The following is a 26,632-nucleotide window of genomic DNA, read 5'->3' as shown; positions in this document are numbered from 1 at the left end:
ATATGCCCCTTTTAAAAATGTGTGAAAAATGAATGGTGAATGTGTGCAGAGTGAAGAAAACCAAGAAAAACAAACATCAATGTTGTCCTTCATGTTTTCTAGGAATCTCCACATGTTGTCCTTCATGTTTCCTAGGAATCTCCACATGTTGTCCTTCATGTTTCCTAGGAATCTCCACATGTTGTCCTTCATGTTTTCTAGGAATCTCCACATGTTGTCCTTCATGTTTTCTAGGAATCTCCAAATGTTGTCCTTCATGTTTTCTAGGAATCTCCACATGTTGTCCTTCATGTTTCCTAGGAATCTCCACATGTTGTCCTTCATGTTTTCTAGGAATCTCCATATGTGATGCTGAAGAAGAATCATGAGCAGCTGGTGGGGAACGATAAGTATGAGGGCTATTGTGTGGAGCTGGCCGCGGAGATCGCCAAGCATGTGGGCTATACTTATAAACTGGAGATCGTAGGGGATGGCAAGTATGGAGCCAGAGACGCTGAGTCCAAGATGTGGAATGGGATGGTGGGCGAGCTCGTTTATGGGGTTAGTAACCATCTCATGAACACACTGGGAAACTCACTAGGCTCTGAGACAGGAGAAATGTGTTAATTGTACAGTCTCAGTCAACACAGCTGTCCATGGAATTCGTCCAATAGCAAGGACAAATTTTTAATGCAACCACTTTCGGTTTATATACTGTAGTAGCAGTAACCAAAATGTTGCAGATGTGGTACAGTATCTGTCGTTTATACAACGGGTGGGTCTAATCCTGAATGCTGATTGGTTAAAACCGCATTTCAGCCGGTGTCTATTCCACAAGTTACTCCCGGCTAAATCTATGACGGTAAAATGCCTATTTACTCTGTTCCATCTGACTGTGCAATTCACTGTCTCATCAGCCCAGCCAGACAATTTATAAACTTAATCTTCACTATAAAAAGCATCTTGACATGATTTCACATTTATTTTAGACTAACATGTAGTTTTCCAAGTACACACCATCTTTTATCTCAACCTTCACTCTAGCCTTTCCCCCAGTCAATATTCAAGATTCAATATTCATACAGACATGACTTTAAGCATTAATCCTAACATAACAAATGTATGCAAAAAGACGTGTGCAATGATTTCGTTAGTGGATGTGTGTCACATACTAAATACGTAAAAACAAATTCAATGTGGCCTTTAGTATAAATACTGTTTCCGTTGTGTTATTTTATAAGTCTGGAGCATATACAGATCTACATTGTACATTCCTTTGCAACTGTAGCCAAAGGACATACTGCAGCGCAGTTTATTTCATTCCAATATTATGTAGGTTTGACACACATTCTTTGCGATAACAATAACATTGTGTTGGAGAAGTATTTCACAGCTTTACTTCAGAAAGGACGCAGCGTGTCCCTACAAGTTCTAAAATATATTCGGACAAAGGTCTATACCTCTCACTTTACATATCCAGCAGCTTCCTCAATGTCAAAACACATAGCCACACAATTCAGATGGGCCTTGATAGGCTGCCAATGTTGAAGTGATAGTGTAACAAATAGTCAAAAAGCTGTTGTCTGGTAACCAAAGAATTGGGCAACAGGCAACAGATTGAGAACAGTAACAGTATCTGGATTTGTATTCCAGGAAGGCTGTTATTGAAACGTCCCTAACAGAACTGTCACTTCTCATATCTTCTTCCATTGTTCCTGTGAATCATGTCAAAACACTATTTCTCTGCCCTCAGGAAGTTGAGATGAAAGATACGCTCCTAGTTTGGTCTAGTGTACAGTAGAATGTTTGTTCTGTCCTTACAATGACAGAGGCGCTGGGTGGACTCAACCAAATCAAGTCTCGCTTGGAGGGTTTTATTTTTTTTCTCTCAGTGTTGTAAGCCTAATATTTCTTGAAAGCGATTCATTATTATTCAGCTTGAAAAGGCTCAGTGTTTATGTAAGCTGGAGAGTGATTTTAGAAAGTTGTCTTATGGGAACAGAGTTTACTATTACTGAGCCGTATGCTAATCCTTGTGATTTACATTCCTTCACATCACCTTAAAGGGGCAATCTGCAGTTGTTACATCCATTTTTTTAAACTTATGGACCCATTGATTCATGAATAAAATTGCTTATTGATGCCTCATGAGCTTAGTTCAACTTTTCTACCCCATCAGAACCCAAAATATAAGCTTGTTTTACACCATTATTATAAACAAAGTAAATGTAAACAGACACTATATAGCCTCAAGATATGGTTAAAACTATCATTTTGATGTCGTCGATGGTAAGTCCTTGAATCGACGGCTCTGTCTATGAATTGAAAATGGTTACATTTATTTTCTCTTTATTTAACTAGGCAAGTCAGTTAAGAACAAATTCTTATTTACAGTGACTGCCTTCACCAGCCAAACCTGGATGACGCTGGGCCAATTGTGCCCCTCCCTATGGGACTCCCAATCACAGCTGGTTGTGATACAGCCTGAATTCAAACCAGGGTTCCTGTAGTGACACCTCTAGCACTGAGATGCAGTGCCTTAGACCACTGAACCAGGGTCTGTAGTGACACCTCTAGCACTGAGATGCAGTGCCTTAGACCACTGAACCAGGGTCTGTAGTGACACCTCTAGCACTGAGATGCAGTGCCTTAGACCGCTGAACCAGGGTTTCTGTAGTGACACCTCTAGCACTGAGATGCAGTGCCTTAGACCACTGAACCAGGGTCTGTAGTGACACCTCTAGCACTGAGATGCAGTGCCTTAGACCACTGAACCAGGGTCTGTAGTGACACCTCTAGCACTGAGATGCAGTGCCTTAGACCACTGAACCAGGGTTTCTGTAGTGACACCTCTAGCACTGAGATGCAGTGCCTTAGACCACTGAACCAGGGTTTCTCTAGTGACACCTCTAGCACTGAGATGCAGTGCCTTAGACCACTGAACCAGGGTTTCTGTAGTGACACCTCTAGCACTGAGATGCAGTGCCTTAGACCACTGAACCAGGGTTTCTCTAGTGACACCTCTAGCACTGAGATGCAGTGCCTTAGACCGCTGAACCAGGGTTTCTGTAGTGACACCTCTAGCACTGAGATGCAGTGCCTTAGACCACTGAACCAGGGTATCTGTAGTGACGCCTCTAGCACTGAGATGCAGTGCCGTAGACCGCTGAACCAGGGTCTGTAGTGACGCCTCTAGCACTGAGATGCAGTGCCTTAGACCACTGAACCAGGGTCTGTAGTGACACCTCTAGCACTGAGATGCAGTGCCTTGGACCACTGAACCAGGGTGTCTGTAGTGACACCTCTAGCACTGAGATGCAGTGCCTTAGACCGCTACGCCACTCAGGAGCCCTGGTTTCTTTAGCCACATCCCTCAGCTTTTTACCAAAGCAGGGGCTGGGAAAATGCTTTGTTATTGTTGCAATTGCTGATTGCCCCTTTAAGGAAATGCTTTTGTCATATCCACTTGAAGTCTTTATGGATGGAAGGACGAATACAGAGATGGATTTCTGAGTGTAGGGATACTGTTGGAAGGACAAATACAGAGATGGATTTCTGAGTGTAGGGATACTGTTTGAAGGACAAATACAGAGATGGATTTCTGAGTGTAGGGATAATGTTGGTGAATGATACATTGAGGGAGAGCTACATAGATGAACACGTAATTCTCTCCTTGACTCCTAGAAAGCAGACGTAGCAGTAGCCCCGTTGACCATCACCTTGGTGAGAGAGGAGGTGATCGACTTCTCCAAGCCCTTCATGTCCCTGGGCATCTCCATCATGATCAAGAAGCCCACCAAGTCAAAACCTGGAGTCTTCTCCTTCCTCGACCCACTGGCCTACGAGATCTGGATGTGCATCGTGTTTGCCTACATCGGTGTGAGCGTGGTTCTCTTCCTGGTCAGCCGCTTTAGCCCGTACGAGTGGCAGGGGGACGACTCAGAGGGAGAGGAGGGCCAAGAGCAGCAGCAGAGACAGCAGTCGTCCAGTCCCAGGAGAGAGCCAGGACAGTCCCAGTCCCAACCGGGCCAAAACCAGGGCCAAGGACAGGGCCAGTCCCAGTCCCAACCGGGCCAAAACCAGGGCCAAGGACAGGGCCAGAGTCAGAATGAGGGGCACACCAATGAGTTTGGGATATTCAACAGCTTGTGGTTCTCGCTGGGTGCCTTCATGCAGCAGGGCTGTGACATCTCGCCAAGGTAGGCAAACGTTTTTTCGACCCCCACTGTTACGTGTAGTGTTTCAACTAACAATATCCTTTCACACTATAATAGTCTCCCCACAGTGAAGACATGGAAGATGAGTCATCAGCAGAAAGGATACAGAGGCATCCTGCAGAACAGAACAGATCAGATTAGAAGACATCAGAACAGATCATAACAGATCAGAAAAGAACAGAACAGATCAGAACAGCACAGAACAGATCAGAACAGCAGAAAAGATCAGAACAGCAGAAAAGATCAGAACAGATCAGAACAGATTAGAACAGATCAGAACAGATTAGAACAGATCAGAACAGATTCAGAACAGAACAGCAAAAAGATCAGATTAGAACAGATCAGAACAGATCAGAACAGATTAGAACAGATCAGAACAGATTAGAACAGATTAGAACAGATCAGAACAGATTCAGAACAGAACAGCAAAAAGATCAGAACAGAACAGATCAGAACAGATTAGAACAGATTAGAACAGATCAGAACAGATTAGAACAGATTAGAACAGATCAGAACAGATCAGAACAGAACAAGAGCAGAGTGACAGACTGACTGGACTTGGCCTTCAGGAGCCTGTTTTCTTATTACAACCCAAGACAGCAGTCATGGGGTCCAGGCGAGACCCTGGTCAGGGGTTCCCTAGGCCCAAGCCCCAGGGTCCAGTCCAGGCTGCTGTTGGAGGTGCGTGTAGTTGTGCTCTTATCAGGGGAGACGTGGACATCAGCAGAAGCTTCTCAGAGAGGAGAGACAAAGGTATTCCCTAAGATAGGGGTATTTATGGCACACAAAAGAGGGTGTATTTTTCATGTTGATTCTTGGTGAATAGACATGTCAAATTCAAAAGAAGAATTGGAGAAATTAGATGGATTCAGATTCAGTTACGGTTCTTACAGGATTCCAGTGAGTTAAAGTGAAAAGAACCCTTTCGGATGGATAACTTTACATTGTGCCTCCTGGATCTCGATGAAAGAAAATATATTTTCACATATATTGGATTGCAGCTGCTTTGGTCGTATGTACTGCAGATCTATGTGTGGCCTTATTCACTGCTCCCTTGCCACATGGCAGGAGTACCATTATCATTATCACAACCCTTTTGTTTCCAGCTAACCATACTGTACTGTGTCCTGTGCCCCTCCCTGCCTGCCTGCCTGCCTAGCCTGACCTGCGCCTGGCTCTTTGTTTCCAGCTAACCATACTGTACTGTGTCCTGTGCCCCTCCCTGCCTGCCTGCCTGCCTAGCCTGACCTGCGCCTGGCTCTTTGTTTCCAGCTAACCATACTGTACTGTGTCCTGCGCCCCTCCCTGCCTGCCTGCCTGCCTAGCCTGACCTGCGCCTGGCTCTTTGTTTCCATCTAACCATACTGTACTGTGTCCTGCGCCCCTCCCTGCCTGCCTTCCTAGCCTGACCTGCGCCTGGCTCTTTGTTTCCATCTAACCATACTGTACTGTGTCCTGCGCCCCTCCCTGCCTGCCTTCCTAGCCTGACCCACGCCTGGCTCTTTGTTTCCATCTAACCATACTGTACTGTGTCCTGTGCCCCTCCCTGCCTGCCTTCCTAGCCTGACCTGCGCCTGGCTCTTTGTTTCCATCTAACCATACTGTACTGTGTCCTGCGCCCCTCCCTGCCTGCCTGCCTGCCTAGCCTGACCTGCGCCTGGCTCTTTGTTTCCATCTAACCATACTGTACAGTGTCCTGCGCCCCTCCCTGCCTGCCTGCCTGCCTAGCCTGACCCACGCCTGGCTCTTTGTTTCCATCTAACCATACTGTACAGTGTATATTATTATTATTATTATTATTATTGTATATTATTATATTATCAATGTATTCCTTCATAAAGTCATGTGGGGATTCATTACCAGATCTTTAGTTCAGGTCAATCTGGTGACATTCCTCCATTCCCACTGCCTCCTCCTCCTCATTATAAAGTAAGGCCCCTGGGCGCTTGGCTTGCTCTAATTGCTGGCTCCTCAGTCACTGCCTGACATTTAGGTGGACATGTGTATCCTTCTGCTTTGAGGGAACTAATGAGTTCAAATTACATTACATTTGCAGAAAGCTTCCTAATGGGCCCAAATTAGATTACATTTGCAGAAAGCTGCCTGTGACAGATGTTGTTTTCTCGGTCACAATTTAACCCAGCCAGAATTTTTAAGCTTCAGGAGAAGAACTCTTTAGCGCTGGCTGTTCCAAGGACAATCCAAGTCTTACTTTGTCTTAGTTTGTGCTGTAAAAGATTTTCTCTGTCCCCCTATACTGACCAACGAGGCACAGTCGTGAACTGCAGATGGTTGATTCCTCTAAATGAAATCATTACAAAGACTTTGATCTTGTATCTTCTCTTCGCTTGTCTTCTCTGCAGTTTTCTGTTTTAACACATCGGTTTCCCCTCTCCTCAGTTGACTTGGGAGCAATCTCTCTCTCTCTCTCTCTCTCTCTCTCTCTCTCTCTCTCTCTCTTGCTCTCTCTCTCTTGTTCTCTCTCTCTTTCTCTTTCTCTCGCTCGCTCGCTCTTTCTTTCTCTCTCTCTCTCTTTCTCGGTCTCTCTCTCTCTCTCTCTCTCTCTCTCGTTCTCTTTCTCTCTCTCTTTCTCTTTCTCTCGCTCGCTCTTTCTCTCTCTCTCTCTCTCTCTCTCTCTCTCTCTCTCTCTTTCTCTCTTTCTCGGTCTCTCTCTCTCTCTCTCTCGCTCTTTCACGCTCTCTCTCCTGTGTGAATCATTTGGGTTTCATGGTCTAAGCCTCTTGGCGGGCTGGTGATTTGACTTCGTCTCTCAGGCTGTCAGAGGAGGGGCGACCTGACAAATAGAGGAGGGGAGACCTGACAAAAAGTGGTGATTCACCTCCCAGCTACCTCATGGGGTTATACAGTAATGGAGAAACTCAGTGGGATAAGGACCTCTTTACCCATGAGGCCAGAGCACAGATGAGTTACATTCATGTCTCAAACACATAGTGACTCTCTTAATCAGTCATGCATCACACTAGGTAATACTTGTAGCCTACACAGGATGGCTTTTATAAGAACACCTCTCCACTCTATTTTGAAGAGTCTTGTGAGAATCTACATTCACTTTATTAAGTATACCCATCTAGTACTGGGTCGGACCTCCCCTTTGCCTCCAGAACAGCCTGAATTCTTCAGGGCACGGAAACGTTGCTCAATTGGCATCAAGGGACCTAACATGTGCCAGGAAAACATTCCCCACACCATTACACCACCTCCACCAATCTGTACCACTGAGATACTGGAACCGGCGCGCCTGACACCGACGATCATACCACCCTCAAAGTCAATTAGGCTACTCGTTTTGCCCATTCTAACATTCAATTGAACAGTAACTGAATGCGTCGACGCCTGTCTACCTGGTGTACCTATAAACTGTCCGCCGAGTGTTTAGTCATGTGCCTTCTTTAGTATTGCGAAAATCTACAATATATTCAGGTAGCTTCTTCAGCACTGCGAAAGCGTGTGCAGCGAGGGTACTGCATCTCTGAGGGAGTCTAATTTGGAGCAGATAGGTGGCACTATGAAAGGTCACCTGAAGGTCAATATGAATAGAAAGGTCAACTTGCTTCTCACACTGGTGTGTTCAGTGAGCTGACCTGCAGTAAAACAGCTCAAATGTCATATATTGATAGCAGCTCTGAGGAAAGAACAGTTTAAAGAACTGGCCGGCCAGCTGCATTTGGCAGGATGCTATTTGTCAGAGAATTCAGTAACTGGGAAGCCTGCCATGTTGATGATAATCTCCAAACAACCAGATCGAAACAGAACTTTGAAGAACAAGAGCAATGGGAGATGGAAGGAGCAGCTTTGTGGGCAGACCCCAGCTATTTATTAATGATAGCATGTGTCTGATCTCTGTAAATGTCACCACTGCCACTCAGAGAAGGGGTCGTCATGTAGCAACTCACAGAAGCCACTAGACGCCCAGTTTAACTTCTGAGGTAAATGGCTGTGTGTGTCATCTTAAGTGCACACTTATTACAGATTATATGTCATTATCTTATTGTTATTAGATATGATTAGCCTCACAGACATGCAGCTGTTAGCAACGTTCTTCAAACTGCACCCAGATACATAAAAATGGTGTCCATGAGATCATCTAACTCTGGGGAAGTAGATAAAGAGACTTGTTGCCAAAATACCAAAGTATCTCTTTAACCTTTTTGTTCTCCACTTTGCAAAGCCGATGGGATTCCCTCCCATTCACAGGGACAATCAAATATGAAATAATGTTTCACTAACGTCTGGCGTGATCAAGGCAGTGAGAAAGTGTCAATACCGCCTCCCTCCCTCCACGCCTCCCTCCATCACGCCATCCATCCCTCCCTCCCTCCATCCCTCCATCCATCCCTCCCTCCCTCCCTCCATGCCTCCCTCCATCCCTCCCTCCATCCCTCCACGCCTCCCTCCATGCCTCCCTCCCTCCATGCCTCTCTCCATCCCTCCCTCCCTCCATGCCTCCCTCCATCCCTCCCTCCATCCATCCCTCCCTCCCTCCCTCCCTCCCTCCATACCTCCCTCCATGCCTCCCTCCATACCTCCCTCCATACCTCCACGCCTCCCTCCATCCCTCCCTCCCTCCATCCCTCCCTCCCTCCCTCCATACCTCCCTCCACGCCTCCCTCCATCCCTCCCTCCATCCATCCCTCAATCCCTCCGTACCTCCCTCTATACCTCCCTCCATACCTTCCTCCATACTTCCATCCCTCCCTCCATACCTCCTACCATACCTCCCTCCCTCCACCCCTCCATTCCTCCCTCCATACAATTCCTGCTGTACAGCAGACTGATGCCTCCCTGGTACTGCTAGACTCTGCTCAGCGAAGATAGACGCTCCTGTCTGCTTGGATGTGTGTTTGCTACTGTGTTTTTGCCCTGAGGGGGATCTCACTCTCAGCCTCATACGCTCCACTTTCACCGCTGGAGGAATGTATGCTGCACTTCTAATGCTATTGTAACTTTTCACAGCTCATTAAAGTAATTTATTGGACACAATATCTCATACTTACGTATGTCATACAGAGGTTTCTGAAGATAGATGAGTTATGAAAGGGTTAAGATTAGTTTGAAATAATTAGCCAGGGAGATACACTACACGACCAATAGGAATGTGGACCCCTGCTTGTCGAACATCTCATTCCAAAATCATAGGCATTAATATGGAGTTAGTCCCCCCTTTTCTGCTATATCAGCCTCCACTCCTCTGGAAAGGCTTTCCACTAGATGTTGGAACATTGATGCGGAGACTTGCTTCCATTCAGCCACAAGAGCATTAGTGAGGTCGTGCACTGATGTTGGGCGATTAGGCCTGGCTCTCCGTCGGCATTCCAATTCATCCCCAAGGTTTTTTTTTGGGTTGAGGTCAGGGCTCTGCGCAGGCCAGTCAAGTTCTTGACAAACCATTTCTGTGTGAACCTCACTTTGTGCATGGGGGGATTGTCCTGCAGAAAAAGAAAAGGGCCTTCCCCAAACTGTTGCCACAAAGTTGGAAGCACAGAATCGTCTAGAATGTCATTGTATGCTGTAGCGTTAAGATTTCACTGGAACTAAGGGGCTTAGCCCGAACCATGAAAAACAGCCCCAAACAATTATTCCTCCTCCACCAAACTTTACAGCTGGCACTATGCATTGGGGAAGGTAGTGTTCTCCTGGCAATCCCCCAAACCCCGATTCATCCATCGGACTGCCAGATGGTGAAGCATGATTGATCGCTCCAGAGAATGCGTTTCCACTGTTCCAGAGTCCAATGGCAACGAGCTTTACACCACTCCAGCCGACGCTTGGCATTGCACATGGTGATCTTGGGCTTGTGTGCGGCTGCTCGGGCCATGGAAATACATTTCATAAAGCTCCCGACGAATAGTTATTGTGCTGAAATTGCTTCCAGAGGCAGTTTGGAACTCGTTAGTGAGTGTTGCAACTGAGGACAGACAGGTTTTTTTTTACGCGCTACGCGATTTAAAGCTCGGCAATCCCGTTCTGTGATCTTGTGTGGCCTACCACTTCGGGGCTGAGCCTTTGTTGCTCCTGGTCTTCACAATAACAGCACTTACAGTTGACCGGGGCACCTCTAGCAGGGCAGATATTTGATGAAATTACTTGTTGGAAAGGTGGCATCCTATGACAGTGCCACGTTGAAAGTAATTCTACTGCCAATGTTTGTTTATGGAGGTTGAATGGCTGTGTGCTCAATTTTATGCACCTGTCAGCAATGGATGGGGCTGAAATAGCCAAATCCACTAATTTGAAGGAGTGTCCATATACTTTTGCTTATATATTGTATCAATTTAAGGAGAGAAAGGTATAAGTGTGTTCATATGTACAGTACGTATGTGTGCACACAGTGGGGAAGGGTCAGTGTATAACCCGGACCAGTCCCCTTTGCCTGTGTGTCTGCAGTGAGACGTGGTGGTGTACGGGTCAGAGCTCTCTCTTAGTGTGACCAGACGCCCCGAACGCTCCTCTTCCTGCCCCAGGCACAGCCTGTCACTTCAATTCTATTGTTAAACACACACACACACACCCCAAACACAACGCCCAGCCATCCCATAGCTAAAACATTTACACACTCGTCACTCATTCTACTCCTTTAACAGTACATACAGTACACACACACACGGACACAAACAGACACTCACACAAACCCAACTCTGCGGGCCTCACAGCCCTTTCCCTGTACAGAGGTGACCCAGAAACCCTCAGTGTTATGACATGCTTAACAGTGTTTAACAACGCTTCTGTCAAAAATAGAGATCACATCTGAACTGTGTTGCTGCAGTTGCAGTATTCTGTTCAAACAATACAGACTGACAGAATGCACGTTTTGGACTTCAGCATCGTCTCTGGAGACTCGTTACCCGCCCCAGACTTGGCTGACAGACCTACGGACATAACACTGCCTCCCTCTGATGAGCTCAAATATTTGGAGAGGACAGTTCACCATGACCATTCACCACCATGAGTATTGTGTGTTTGTGTTTGTGTGTTTGTGTTTGTGTGTGTGTGTTTGCATGCGTGCTGTGTGTGTGTGTGTGTGTGTGTGTGTGTGTGTGTGTGTGTGTGTGTGTGTGTGTGTGTGTGTGTGTGTGTGTGTGTGTGTGTGTGTGTGTTTTTATGTGTTTGCTCTAGCACACACTTGGGAAATGATTTGTCATTTTAAAATGTATTAATGCAATTGGTGATGTGCATGGTTACCTCATTACCTCTTATTTGTAATTAAAAGTAGTGTTATAGCTATCCACATTAATGTCAACCCTGTTTACCAGTTAGTTTGCATTGAAATAAATGAATGCCCATTTTAGAATCGTTCCCTGCTGCTAACATGCTGGAGGTGTAACTGTACGACCATCGGGAGTTTTTATCCCATCTCATTGTGGTGGGCTGGATCTAGAGAATCCCCTGTCCAGTTCTTGGTGGCTTAAACTATTGGCAGGCTGTTTCTCTGGAGATCAGCTTGTTGGCTGGCTAGTGCTGAGGCTTCAAAAGATCTCTGTGCCTGCAAGCTGTCATGAATTGAAGTTTGAAGGGCTTATTGTTTTTGCTTTCCTTTTGCTGGAGTTTCCAGTGGCATTCTCACATGCTACCCTCCACCCCTAGTCTTAGGCTCACTCTGTTCTCGCTGCTTTTAAATTCTCTTTTAGTGTGTGAGCTGCATTGTGTACAATGGATTCAGGGCAATAAAAGGAGGTTTTGTTCAGCGAATCTTCCAAGAGGAACGGTTTCTGAATTTGGAAACAGGTCTGTGGGTGAGGATGTTCTTCTCCCTGAATTTGCAAATCCAAATACTGGAGCCAGCTTATCCTCTGTTTTGCATAAAACAACACAGAACAACAATTTGCTATTTTTACAGCAATTTTTTTTCACAAAATTTCTGTCCTTTAGTTAGTGCTTTGCTGCTTTCAAAAGAGGAGTGTCGTCTTTGAGAAATCTGCATTTGGCACTCAGAGATCCTACAACGCTGAACGCCATTTTCTACAGATCTATCTGTCTTTCCCCTTCAGCCCACACAACTTTCATGTTTGTTTACGCCTGCTCTGACTGAAATTGAGAGGATTGTTTCATACAATGCATACTAATTGGGTGGGTGCAACCTACAAAGGACAATCCAACAATGTGTGTTTCTGTTTTCATAAATGTGATCTCTGTTTTGTAGCGCTGCTGTGATCTTTGGAGCAGCTGTCTCTGCTGTAGTTCAGAATACATTTGTAGCATAGATTTAGGCCAGGAATGGAGTCAGGTCTTTTGAAGGTACAATTATCGCAATGATTTGATTGCAAATATTTTTTGGGGCTTATTTTTTCACATATAGTGTATATTTGTGTGAACAGTTAGAGCTTATTTACTAATCGCTCACAATCAATCAAACAAGGAAAAGCAATTAATACACGTCTCTATACCTGTGGCAATGTGAGAAACTGAGTGATTATCCAAGTGATTGAGTGATTATCTGTATAGTGTCAACAGAAATCAATATATCATTGTGTGCCAAGAAATGATTAGTGTTACTCTTGAAGCATTGATTTATCACTTCCCTCACTCAACACGTCCACTTTCCTTTGCTTCTATCTGAGATGGCAATGTTTGGATTGTTAGAGACTCCTCTCTCTCTCTTCTCTCTAGGTCCCTCTCTGGTCGCATTGTAGGGGGAGTGTGGTGGTTCTTCACCCTCATCATCATCTCCTCCTACACGGCCAACCTGGCTGCCTTCCTCACCGTGGAGAGGATGGTGTCGCCCATAGAGAGTGCTGAGGACCTGGCCAAGCAGACAGAGATCGCCTATGGTACTCTAGACGGAGGCTCCACCAAAGAGTTCTTCAGGGTAAAGCTGAAGCTCTAGATGTCATCACTCTGGAAAAGCAGCAACTGTCATGAAGTGGCTCCAAGTAGTTTTTGACGAGGCGGTTACATTTCTCATAGAGCATCTATATACAGTATTTTACCAATTATTGTTTTTTTTGCACATTAGAGATCGAAAATCGCCGTATTCGAGAAGATGTGGTCCTACATGAAGTCCGCTGACCCGTCAGTGTTCGTGAAGACCACAGACGAGGGCGTGGTGCGGGTCAGGAAGTCCAAAGGGAGGTATGCCTACCTGCTGGAGTCCACCATGAACGAGTACATCGAGCAGAGGAAACCCTGTGACACCATGAAGGTCGGGGGGAACCTGGACTCCAAGGGTTACGGAGTGGCCACGCCCAAGGGATCAGCACTAAGGTATTACAGTGTGTAGGCTGGTCACGTCACCATGACGATCGACCACACATGTTATATTTTACATGTAAATGCCAAATGAACCCTTGAGGTGAGTGAGGTTACACTTGCAAATTATCCCACTTATGTAAAGTAAATAAGAATTAGTGAAGAGACTATTTCTTTAATAAATGTAGCATGATGTTATATATCAATTCACAATCTTTGGGCAAATGATGCACATTTTAGTCAGTTTCAGTGATAATGCTAGTTAATGTAATGATATAGTGAGATAAAGTCTCATTCAACTATTCTCTACTTCCTGTTTTGTAACAACTCTCACCAGACGTCTAGAACAGCCCCCCCCCCCCCCCCCCACTGTCTCAACTCAGTCCATAAAGTATCATCAACATCATATTGGAAGCATGACTGTTCAGGCCCTTACTTTCTTCAGACAGACACTGGTTATAATCCCATTTTGTAATGTCTTTCTCCTTGGAATAACTAAGAACACTGGGGATAATAACTGTTACGAAAATGTAAATTTAGTCTTGATAGATAGTAAATGAAAGCTATTTAATGAAACTAACTTTAAATTGAACCCTGATGTTAGTACCTGCATCTTTTTATCTCAGAACTTCTAGAGATGTGCACTTTGGTCATAAATATCAAAAAGGTATTTTCCCAAGAAATAACACTTGAATTAGAATCCTAGGTTTTAGTTATTACCTTTTCTGTACATCTCCTGTGATTTAATTACCATTTTATTTTAGTACCAAAAACCAATTATGAACCAGTATTTTACAAGTTATTTCAGGGTAACGGCGCCCAGTTAAAACTTTTTTTTGCAAGATTCTGCTGTTCATATTTAGGAACTAATGTGTTTCACCACTTTTAATGCATCTGTGTTCAATCCGATTTTATTGTCCTCATATTAACAGGCCCATCTTAATGGGCTGCAGGCCCCATTCACAAAGCACATAGGCTTTATCAATCACACCTAGCAGCCTTTTTGATCGATCACTCATGTTGTTTACCTAGTTTATAGTCTACCAATATCTTTATCAAGGTGACAGAAAGAGTGGTGTTTCACAAAGGCTTTCAAAGTTACACTCAATATCAAGTGTGATGGCTGGTTCAGACTGGGCTTTGACTGACTCATAGATGCTCTGAGATTAATTGTATTTTCACACTGTGGCTGTGGGTTCAAATGATGTACATTTCAAAAATCTGGAGCTAATTCTGTGAATTGGTGTTTTTATGGATTTATGTGTATACGATTGATATTTTCCTATTCTACGGAACATTCTCTAAAGTCGTAATCAATGAGCTCTTGAAAAATAACCATATAAAACGTCTTTAAACAAAACAGTGATCCCCATGCCACAGTGTACAAGCCTGTATTTGCGCTTTAATGATAGTTTGTGTCTGTTGAAAGTAGAAAATGATGTTGAAATGACTGCTGTATGAACTGTAACAACTTTGCCACATCAGATACATACTATTCTATATGAGCTTAAGGTTTTGATGATTTGGAAAAATCTCTTAACCATCAGCTCTAAATATGTTGCTACGTCATATTCGGACAACACCCTTATCCTCTATCATAAAGTTGTAAACTGTGATCAGTTCTCCATAATATTTATGAAACAGAAATGGACTAAGAGTCCTTCATTGCTATGTATCTGATGTGGCATACCATTACATCCCACCCTTGTCTTGCCTTTTACCTGTTGAAAAGAAAAACTAATCTTCTTCCTTCCTGTTTTATTCCTGACATGTTTTCCCCACATCATCATCGTCACATCACTTTATTTTGTCAGTCGCATCACAAGAAAACTGCCGCTCTCAAAGACAAATGCTACTAAAATCCTAATAGAGCATGTGGATTTATTTGACTCATCCATTAGCCAGACGGAACTCTTTCTTTCCCTCTGAATAGAGAAAGAATTCCGAGGTTTTACTGAGAAAGACTCTAGCTTGCTGAGGTTCATGCTGACATAATGTTTCCATTAGTCTACTGTACAGCAGCACCTTCTACCATGTTAGTTATGAGAGGGTTGTCCATAATGGACCAGCAACAGCAAAGGGTGAAGAGAATGGAGTACAATGCCTAATATCAGTAATGCCTTGGATAGTGCTCCCTGACCACAAAAATAACACAATGAATGATGATATCTGATGATAACTGAATATTACAAAGTGAATCGACAAGTTGGCTGTTAATGCCTATTCCTTATCTACTTCTTTTAGTTTTTAACTGAAATACATACCCACGCAACCAATCCAAGACATTTTCTGATATTTATATAGTTCTCCTACCTAGAATCCTTGTCTTGCTTGGTAAAATCTGTCATGGTTTAGCCATGTAGTATAATGTTTATATACAGAACGAGAAACAAATGTTTTTTTAATCTTACAGTGGCAGGCACATTATTAGTAGCCTTATTTTTTATACATTTTTCATTGTTCTGATAACAGTACCTCCTTTTGACTATTTTGACTTTATTTCTGAACTACCTCTGCCACACCGTATCACATCTCCATAAATGCTGACCAGTATTATTCTATTATCATTTCAAGAAACCCAGTAAACTTGGCAGTGTTAAAACTGAACGAGCAGGGCCTGTTGGACAAATTGAAAAACAAATGGTGGTACGACAAGGGCGAGTGCGGCAGCGGGGGAGGTGATTCCAAGGTCAGCCCCAGTATGAGAAACCTAGCGGGTAACCACGACGATGGGGGGTAACCGGCAACGTACCTTCAAAAAAACACAGCGGCTGCAATACCACAAATCCCCCTTCGTCCTTGTTGACGTTAGTTTGTGTAAACTTACAACTATATTGTATGATGAATTCTTCAAAAACGTGCCGTTTACTTTCAAATTAGTTGCATTAGCAATCCCCCCCCCCCCCAAAATAATAGCACAGATTCGTGTATGTTTTCTCAAGTACTGTCTTGTTAAAGCAACAATAATTGACAGGTTTGCATATCCGAGTGTTTACATTTTGCCGGTTACCCAAAGTGATATAGTAATACACATCTTGCAAGTAGGGAAAAAGGACACAAAGCTAGATGGAGTATTAATGCATATCACTTTGGCAGTGACAGTTTCAAGTTGTGATTGTGTTTTTTTTTTTTTTTTTTTTATCTGTCTAGACATGTACGTAGAACATATCTAGACATAATAATGGGTGTATGTTTACTATGTACTGAATAACATAAGATAACATGGGTGATGTTATTTATGTCATTTCCTGGTTGAAGAATCCCCGTAAACCTAGCGGTGTTGAAACTCAATGAGCAAGCCATCTTAGACAAACTGAAAAACAAATGGTGGTACGATAAGGGAGAGTGTGGAAGCAAGGACTCCGGAAGAAAGGTCAGTCCACGTGTTGGTCCTATACTTAACACCAAGATTGAGTATTAGCACTTCTGTAAGGTCCCTCGTCCCCCTCCCTAGCACTCTTTCTCTTTCTCTCCAATCTGCCATTTACACAAACTGGTGTCCTTATAACTGTGATTTATGTCAGCCCTGGAACTCAGACACCTTTAGTGATTAGTGATAATTGCTGTGTCCTCACATGCTATGGATGAGTCAGTGGCCCGTAATTAGATCTTGGTAAATGCTTGTTTCGTCTAAACCAAAAAGTAGACCCAGGGTTGTATTCTATTCTCCAAAATGTGTGTAGCTAATGATGATGAACCAATTACAAGGGTAACAATTGAAACTGTATAGTGTAGGAATAACACAGTTACTGTCAGTGCTAATACCCTTTTTTTCCAGTGTCTGGGATATTCTACAGACATCTACAGGCAAAGTATTCACAGTTTTATGAATGAATAGAATTTAGATTTAGTTGTGATTTTAACTTTCAAAGTCAAATGAAGAGACACAGGTAAATGACAGCGTGGAGAGAAAGGCCCTTTATACAAGACCTTCTCCAGAACTGGGATCTCCTCTCCTTTAGTGCTGTTTTCCTTGTCTCTGTCTTTAGACAGTGTGCATGCAATTGGTTGAGACCCAAGACACGGCCAATCTGCCTCCAAACCCAGACTACGCATGTCACAGATGTGCGCAACCCCTCTTGTGATGTCACGGCAACCACGGCTTGTCGAATCAATTGCCCTCCCTTATCTGGTGCATTTACTTAAAAAGCAAATTATATTTTATAAAGATACCTCTACCTATGACGTAAACCAAAAAAAAAAACTTTGACCTTTCCCCCTTGCATGGTTCCACTCTATGAAAATTCTGTCTTGGAATGTTTTATAATACACACCACCAACTACATATTATTCTGATAGTGTGACGCGCTCTCCCTTGAAAAAGAGATTCTCATCTCAAGGGACTTCATTGGTTTAGTAAATGATCAAAAACCAGCGAGGCGATATAGAATGGAATTAATGTAAGTGTTTTAATGCATATTTGTTTTTGAATGACTGGACATTATGTCTGGTATAAAAGACACGTGTTACCTGTAAATGCACATTAGTCAGCTACTTTCTAAAGATATGTTCACCCCAAGCCTGTTACATGTGCATGACTCTGCATGTTTCTGTCAGTCTTTGATATGTACTGTATCAAGTATGTTGTTGATAGTAGTCAGTTAAATTAGAAAGATATGTCAGCACCTCTCTAGGAGATAAACAATAACCTGTTGATTTATCATGAAGGTACACTTACCGGTATGTGCCGTGTAAGTTCACTAGGACAGTAGTGAGACCAGTAGTTGAATGGTTAATTACACTATCTTTATCCTATAGAGACCAGTAGTTGAATGGTTAATTACACTATCTTTATCCTATAGAGACCAGTAGTAGAATGGTTAATTACACTATCTTTATCCTAGTGTGTTGTGTCTCTTGGGCATGGTCCGGTGCGTCTCACCCTGTGTCTCTGTGCCTGTAGGACAAGACCAGTGCTCTAAGCCTCAGCAATGTGGCTGGGGTGTTCTACATCCTGATTGGAGGGCTGGGGCTGGCCATGCTCGTGGCCTTGGTCGAGTTCTGTTACAAGTCCAGGATCGAGTCGAGGAGGATGAAGGTAAGCTAAGTGGAGGATGGCAGGACGTGACCCCGACTCTCCAAATGTGCCTCAGGGGGAGTTGGGATGTGGAAAAAATATATTTTCAATTCACACGTGCGTATTAATACACAGTTGTACAGATGTAGGTTCTTAATTTGATCTCTCTTTTGTTGATGAGAATTTTCCTGCACAGCAGGAAATGCAAGCTAGTGTAATCAAGATTTGAAAAGGCTTCTAAAGTTTGTAATTTACACATTAAAAAATCTGACTTGATTTGTCCTAACGTAAAATGTATCAACCCTTACAAGAAAAGTCCATTGATTATAATCCACGTAAAAATTCACATTTCCTGTTGCTGGAGGATTATTTTCTTGCTGTAGCAAACTGTCTCAAATTAAGATCCTACATCTGTACATGTGTGAACTAGAACAAAAATAAGCACCCTCTTAATTATTATTTTTATATTATTTTAACCTTGAAATAATGACGAAGGCTCTATAATATAATAACATACAATATTTATGACTCTTGGCAATAATTATTATACATTTCTGCCGCCTATATGACTCACACAAATATGCTGTTAAACCTCCTGAACTACAGAGATAATGTTAAAACCCCTGAACTACAGAGATACTGTTAAAACCCCTGAACTACAGAGATACTGTTAAAACTCCTGAACTACAGAGATACTGTTAAAACTCCTGAACTACAGAGATACTGTTAAAACCCCTGAACTACAGAGATACTGTTAAACCTCCTGAACTACAGAGATACTGTTAAAACCCCTGAACTACAGAGATACTGTTAAACCTCCTGAACTACAGAGATACTGTTAAAACCCCTGAACTACAGAGATACTGTTAAAACTCCTGAACTACAGACATACTGTTAAAACCCCTGAACTACAGAGATACTGTTAAAACCCCTGAACTACAGAGATACTGTTAAAACCCCTGAACTACAGAGATACTGTTAAAACCCCTGAACTACAGAGATACTGTTAAACCTCCTGAACTACAGAGATACTGTTAAAACCCCTGAACTACAGAGATACTGTTAAAACCCCTGAACTACAGAGATACTGTTAAAACCCCTGAACTACAGAGATACTGTTAAAACCCCTGAACTACAGAGATACTGTTAAAACCCCTGAACTACAGAGATACTGTTAAAACCCCTGAACTACAGACATACTGTTAAAACCCCTGAACTACAGAGATACTGTTAAAACCCCTGAACTACAGAGATACTGTTAAACCTCCTGAACTAGAGAGATACTGTTAAAACCCCTGAACTACAGAGATACTGTTAAAACCCCTGAACTACAGAGATACTGTTAAAACTCCTGAACTACAGAGATACTGTTAAAACCCCTGAACTACAGAGATACTGTTAAAACCCGCTCGACACTGACCCCGACCGAGATACTGTTAAAACCCCTGAACTACAGAGATACTGTTAAAACCCTGCCGGTCGAACCCTGACACGAGATACTGTTAAAACCCCTGAACTACAGAGATACTGTTAAAACCCCTGAACTACAGAGATACTGTTAAACCTCCTGAACTACAGAGATACTGTTAAAACTCCTGAACTAGAGAGATACTGTTAAAACCCCTGAACTACAGAGATACTGTTAAAACCCCTGAACTACAGAGATAATGTTAAACCTCCTGAACTACAGAGATACTGTTAAAACCCCTGAACTACAGAGATACTGTTAAAACCCCTGAACTACAGAGATACTGTTAAACCTCCTGAACTACAGAGATACTGTTAAACCTCCTGAACTACAGAGATACTGTTAAAACTCCTGAACTACAGAGATACTGTTAAAACCCCTGAACTACAGAGATACTGTTAAAACCCCTGAACTACAGAGATACTGTTAAAACCCCTGAACTACAGAGATACTGTTAAAACCCCTGAACTACAGAGATACTGTTAAAACCCCTGAACTACAGAGATAATGTTAAAACTCCTGAACTACAGAGATACTGTTAAACCTCCTGAACTACAGAGATACTGTTAAAACTCCTGAACTACAGAGATAATGTTAAAACCCCTGAACTACAGAGATACTGTTAAACCCCCTGAACCATCGGACTGAAGACTAAAGCACTTTGTCAGGCTCAGAGCTGTTTCAGTGAAGGGTCCATGCAGTCAGCTATTGACTCTACAGCTACTAGATGAGTTATGTGTGTGAGGAGAATGTCACACTACTTCTTAGTTAAACAGTATTTATTTTTCTGTTGTGTACTGTATCGTGTGAGGTGTAGAGACACCTGGCTTTTGTTTGTCATCTATATCTTTGATGACGTAGGTTTGATTTGAAAACAATCACACAATAGCTGCCAGATGCATGTGATCATACTACACTATACAGTAAGTTCCTATTTAGATCAAAGACGTGGGTATCTTTTCATCTTATCAGATAATTCGTTAAGACTTGTGTATGACTTTCATTTGCAACTTCTCATTAACCTCATGAACTTAAATACTTAATTTTTTTTTTTCAATGTATTTATTTATTTATGATACATTTTCAAAAATGAATGTCCAAATATCAGTAGATTGTAATTAGATGGGTTGTTTACTGCAGCAGAAGACATGAAACCAGGGACTTTCTTTGCATATGAGCAACAGAAGAGAAGTAATGTCATGGTGATATCTTAATGTGGATAGTATACTTCCCGGCTGTACAGTACACGTTTAGCTCGATCATAAACAGCCTTTTCTGTTGAAAATGTTTACATGTCATGTCGACAACAGAGTCACGCAACTCCTGTGTTTTAAAGTATCTCAGCCACATATCGCTGCTGTGAGTAGACCAATTAGTCTGCATCAACCCGAAGAACATAATCCTCTGGATCTATTGAAGTGTACTTGATTTAAATCATTTATACACTGAGGATGTACAAGCCAACATCCAGATCATTAGCTCCAGTTTCAAGCCTACGGGTGTTTCATTATGTTAAACTAATGCAAAAGAGAGTAGGCTGGGAGCTAGCGCCGCACGGTTCTGCTTGCGTTATTGTTACGGGTTCCGTCTCATATTTTGCATGGTACAGTTATTGGCTCTCCACTGTGTGAGATAACCAGAGCGAAATGAGCAGAGAGAGCAAGTGTCATCTTTCACAAGAGTTTACCAAGGAAGAAAATACATTGCGTGACTCATAGCACAGAAGTCAGGATTGTCTGTTTGCAAATTCCTGTTTTATACCAAGTAACTGAACCAATAATGACTTAATGGCTGTTTCAAGTACATTTTTGTTTATTAACTCAGGAGAGTTCAGTAGATTAACTCAGTAAAATTCAGTAGATTAACTCAGTAGAGTTCAGTAGATTAACTCGATAGAGTTCAGTAGATTAACTCAGTAGAGTTCAGTAGTTTAACTCAGTAGAGTTCAGTAGATTAACTCGATAGAGTTCAGTAGATTAACTCAGTAGAGTTCAGTAGATTAACTCAGTAGAGTTCAGTAGATTAACTCAGTAGAGTTCAGTAGATTAACTCAGTAGAGTTCAGTAAATTAACTCAGTAGAGTTCAGTAGATTAACTCGATAGAGTTCAGTAGATTAACTCAGTAGAGTTCAGTAGATTAACTCAGTAGAGTTCAGTAGATTAACTCAGTAGAGTTCAGTAGATTAACTCAGTAAAATTCAGTAGATTAACTCAGTAGAGTTCAATAGATTAACTTGGTAGAGTTCAGTAGATTAACTCTGTAGAGTATAGTAGATTAACTCGGTTGAGTTCAGTAGATTAACTCTGTAGAGTATAGTAGATTAACTCTGTAGAGTTCAGTAGATTAACTTGGTAGAGTTCAGTAGATTAACTTGGTAGAGTTCAGTAGATTAATTTGGTAGAGTTCAGTAGATTAACTTGGTAGAGTTCAGTAGATTAACTTGGTAGATTAACTCAGTAGAGTTCAGTAGATTAACTTGGTAGAGTATAGTAGATTAACTCGGTAGAGTATAGTAGATTAACTCGGTAGAGTATAGTAGATTAACTTGGTAGAGTTCAGTAGATTAACTCGGTAGAGTATAGTAGATTAATTTGGTAGAGTATAGTAGATTAACTCGGTAGAGTATAGTAGATTAACTCGGTAGAGTTCAGTAGATTAACTCAGTAAAATTCAGTAGATTAACTCAGTAGAGTATAGTAGATTAACTCTGTAGAGTTCAGTAGATTAACTCGGTAGAGTATAGTAGATTAACTCAGTAGAGTTCAGTAGATTAACTCGGTAGAGTTCAGTAGATTAACTCAGTAGAGTTCAGTAGATTAACTCAGTAGAGTTCAGTAGATTAACTCAGTAGAGTTCAATGGATTAACTCAGTAGAGTTCAGTAGATTAACTCAGTAGAGTTCAGTGGATTAACTCAGTAGAGTTCAGTAAATTAACTCAGTAGAGTTCAGTAGATTAACTCGATAGAGTTCAGTAGATTAATTCAGTAGAGTTCAGTGGATTAACTCAGTAGAGTTCAGTAGATTAACTCAGTAGAGTTCAGTGGATTAACTCAGTAGAGTTCAGTAGATTAACTCAGTAGAGTTCAGTGGATTAACTCAGTAGAGTTCAGTAGAGTTAATGGGTAACTATCATGTGTTGTTGATGTGTAACTCCCTGTGTTATCCAATGCAGCAAATCATCGATGCAGCCATGCTGAGTTCCACCCTGAGCCGGATGACCAGGACAGGGAGCGGGGGCGAGAATGGACGAGTGGTCGCCCATGACTTCCCCAAAGCGTCACAGACTCTCCCCTGCATGAGCCAGGCCGCGGGCATGTGATGGGGCAGTCCTTCCTCTGCACAGACCACACCAAAAAGAGGAAAGGAAAAGAGGGGGGAAAGTGTTGCACTGCGGCTTGACTACTGCCAAAAGGATTCACTGACTGATCACTCTGAAGATAGAAACAACAAACAAAATCACTTTTGTAAAGAGACGGTTTATTTGGATATTTTCTGCTGCAATAAAGATGGCTGTCTTGGACTTTAATTGATGGCATACTTTTGTGTATCAAAAAAAAAAAAAAAAAGAGAAGCTCTTCCCCAATCCAATAATAGTGACACTTTTTGCACTATGTCAATTCAGTTTTTACTGTCTACTACTATCATTAACAGTCAAGAACAGCTACAGTGGAGTCTGAAATAATTGAACCCCTTGATAAAGATGAGCAATAATGTATAAAATAAATAATTCAAATACTAAGCTATATTGTATGCAACATTTTAAAAAAATGTGGAAATTATATTATTTTATACTAATACAATAGCTTGGAGAAAGAGATTTTTTTTAACAAGTTTACTGATTTTTTTTCTCAAAAAGGCAAGGGTCAAACCGATTGACACCCCTGAAGATTCTTATAAATAAAGTAGTCAAAAGTTTAGTATTTAGTCCCCATATTCCTAGCACGCAATGACTACATCAAGCTTGTGACTCTACAAACTTGTTGGGTGCATTCGCAGTTTGTTTTGGTTGTGTTTCAGATTATTTTGGGCCCAATAGAAATGAATGGTAAATAATGTGTTGTGTCATTTTGGAGTCATTTTTTATTATAAATGGGAGTAGAGTATTTTCTGAACATTAAATGTGGTTGCTACCATGATTACGGATAATCCTGAATTAATTGTGAATAATGATGAGTGAGAAAGTTACAGAGGGTCAAAGATCATTCCCCAAAGCCATGAAGATAGCATGTTTTGGGGGGTATGACCTTTTGAGTACACAATATAGCTCAGCATTTTAATTATTTCTATTATACAGTCATTAATGCTTAGCTGTATCAAGGGTGTCAATCATTGTGCCTTATACTGAACAGTGATTTTGTTCCTTGTGACACATAAATTCAAGCATTTCCAATTCCAAACATTTGACTTTCAACCTATCTATAGGTGCATACAGTATGTCGAATAAAACTACTGCTGAATGTTTTCACACATCACATAGGAATTGATGATGTCTCTATTGTTTCTCATATCAGCCACTTTGTCAATGTCACTGCATTGAAATTTAATTCCGATTTACAGATTTCCTCTCTTATATGCCCAACACCTGACATGGAGAATATATTTACATTTTGAAATTACTACAAAACTATACATTTTTGTGCAGCTATGACATATTTCCCAACCATTTTCCCTATTGTGTTCCCTTGTCATATAAATATGTTAAACCACCAGTTTGTAGGTCATTACCATTTAGAGGAGTGAGTCGTTTATCAGACGCTCTTATCCAGAGCCACTTACAGTAGTGAGTCATTTAGCAGACTCTCTGATCCAGAGCCACTTACAGTAGTGAGTCATTTATCAGACTCTCTGATCCAGAGCCACTACAGTAGTGAGTCATTTATCAGACTCTCTTATCCAGAGCCACTACAGTAGTAAGTCTTTTAGCAGACTCTCTGATCCAGAGCCACTTACAGCAGTGAATCATTTAGCAGACTCTCTTATCCAGAGCCACTACAGTAGTGAGTCATTTAACAGACTCTCTTATCCAGAGCCACTACAGTAGTGAATCATTTAGCAGACTCTCTTATCCAGAGATACTACAGCAGTGAATCATTTAGCAGACGTTCTTATCCAGAGATACTACAGTAGTGAGTAATTTAGCAGACACTCTTATCCTTGCAGTAGTGAGTGCATTTTTGTACTTTTTTTCATACTGGTCCGCAGTGGGAATCGAACCCACAACCCTGGCGTTGCAAGCGCCATGCTCTACCAACTGAGGATTTAAATGATTTACCAGAGTACAGGTAGAACAGACAATATAATTTCTACCTGCTGTTTCATTCCGCATGTTTCCATTAATAGTTCAGAGTTGAAGTATGAGCCATTGATAAAGATATGAAAATGTTCTAATGCACTGGTAAGTAGATAGCAGTAGAATATCTAGTGTTATAAAATCTATGACATTTTTTATTTTTGTATTTTTTATTTAACCTTTATTTAACTAGGCAAGTTAAGAACAAATTCTTATTTACAATGACAGCCTACCAAAAGGCAAAAGGCCTCCTGCGGGGGACGGGGGCTGGGATTGAAAAATACATAATACAAAAATAATACAAAAATCTAGGACATGAATGACATGACTAATCGAGTGGCTTTAGCGTTGGAAATGAGATGGTACGAGAGGATGACACAATTAGCCCACAAATTAGGACGTGCCATTTTCATTTTACTCTACTAATCCACTGATGTTTCAGGCTTGTCAACCTACCAAACCATCTAACCTACATCACCTAACTTAAGCTACCTACCTTCATGTGGACATGTTTTTGAAAACAAAAAAAGGCATATGATTTAAGACAATTGTACAATTTCACAACTTTTTGGATCTACAGTACAAAGACAGTACAAGCACAAGAACACTCTTAAAATGGACACTGCACGGTCGTATTTGTACTGTAACATGCTATTGTCCTGTGAGGGACAGCATCTCATGGTTGTTGAGCAGCCATCCATTGTATGTCACCATCCCATCACCCAATATGTTACTGTAGGACTCGGAGGGTCATCGTCTTCTATTCATTTGTCATCCTCTTTGGCATAGCACATTAAAAGTGTCACACAACTCAAACTTTGTTTTGTACTGTACCTTAATCAATTTGTTTAAAAAGATAAATACAACTAATATCCACATTTGTATGGTAAGAAATGTAATGTAAGACACCCTGGTGATGTTGAGATGATGTTCCATTCTGTTGACCAGGTACAGCCAGTTTTGTTCAAAGCTTTTCTCAGTCCAATAGATTTTGTGCATTTATAGTGAGACTACATTTATATTGTCCTTTTAAATAATATTTTGATCTGGCACTACTTTGTTTAATTTACTTCTCGAAATGCAAGAGAAAATCTACCTTATGTCTTTGTGTTCACCTCTGTCTCAAGAGATAGCTTTTAGAAAAAGACTAATGCAAAATTTGGATTTCAATAGGTGGGGAGAGAACTTTGTTGAGTAATAGTGCTCTCAATAAATTCAAAACTTTTGTAACCACATGCCTTGGTTCTCTTTTTCTTTATTCAGCACTCTGCTTGGTGTGGAGAGAATAGGATGGTGAGGCTAAGGAGTGAAAATAGTCCTGGGGAGATGGAGAGACAGAGAGAAAGAGAGGCTCCCCTTGTGTTTATTTCTACAGTGTCATTAAATCCGTGAACTGAAGAAGGGTAATTGTTTGAAGATTGCCTTTTAGAATGTTCACAAAACATGTCCTGATGG

General features: G+C 41.7%; 1 protein-coding gene across 3 annotated transcripts in view; it reads left to right on the top strand.

The window, feature by feature from the left end:
* The window catches only part of gria1b (glutamate receptor, ionotropic, AMPA 1b), a 101,805-nt gene extending 75,393 nt beyond the window's left edge, over positions 1-26,412 (top strand). The window contains exons 10-16 of one of the 3 annotated variants that reach the window (XM_014198174.3): positions 334-540; positions 3,664-4,178; positions 12,822-13,020; positions 13,168-13,415; positions 16,659-16,773; positions 18,304-18,438; positions 23,060-26,412. In XM_014198174.3, coding sequence (XP_014053649.1) covers positions 334-540; positions 3,664-4,178; positions 12,822-13,020; positions 13,168-13,415; positions 16,659-16,773; positions 18,304-18,438; positions 23,060-23,206 — 1,566 coding nt within the window. In that variant the 3' untranslated portion in view covers positions 23,207-26,412. Of the gene's footprint in view, positions 1-333; positions 541-3,663; positions 4,179-12,821; positions 13,021-13,167; positions 13,416-15,974; positions 16,090-16,658; positions 16,774-18,303; positions 18,448-23,059 lie in introns of those variants that run through there. The other 2 variants (XM_014198173.3, XM_014198175.3) reach the window with 2 other exon arrangements.
* The last annotated feature ends 220 nt before the right edge of the window (positions 26,413-26,632 follow it).

This window comes from Salmo salar, chromosome 04 (genome assembly GCF_965601325.2).
Source record: "Salmo salar chromosome 04, fSalSal1, whole genome shotgun sequence".
NCBI classification, from domain to species: Eukaryota; Metazoa; Chordata; class Actinopteri; order Salmoniformes; family Salmonidae; genus Salmo; species Salmo salar.
Note: the sequence above shows the minus strand (reverse complement) of the source record. Positions and strands in the feature narration are given on the sequence as shown.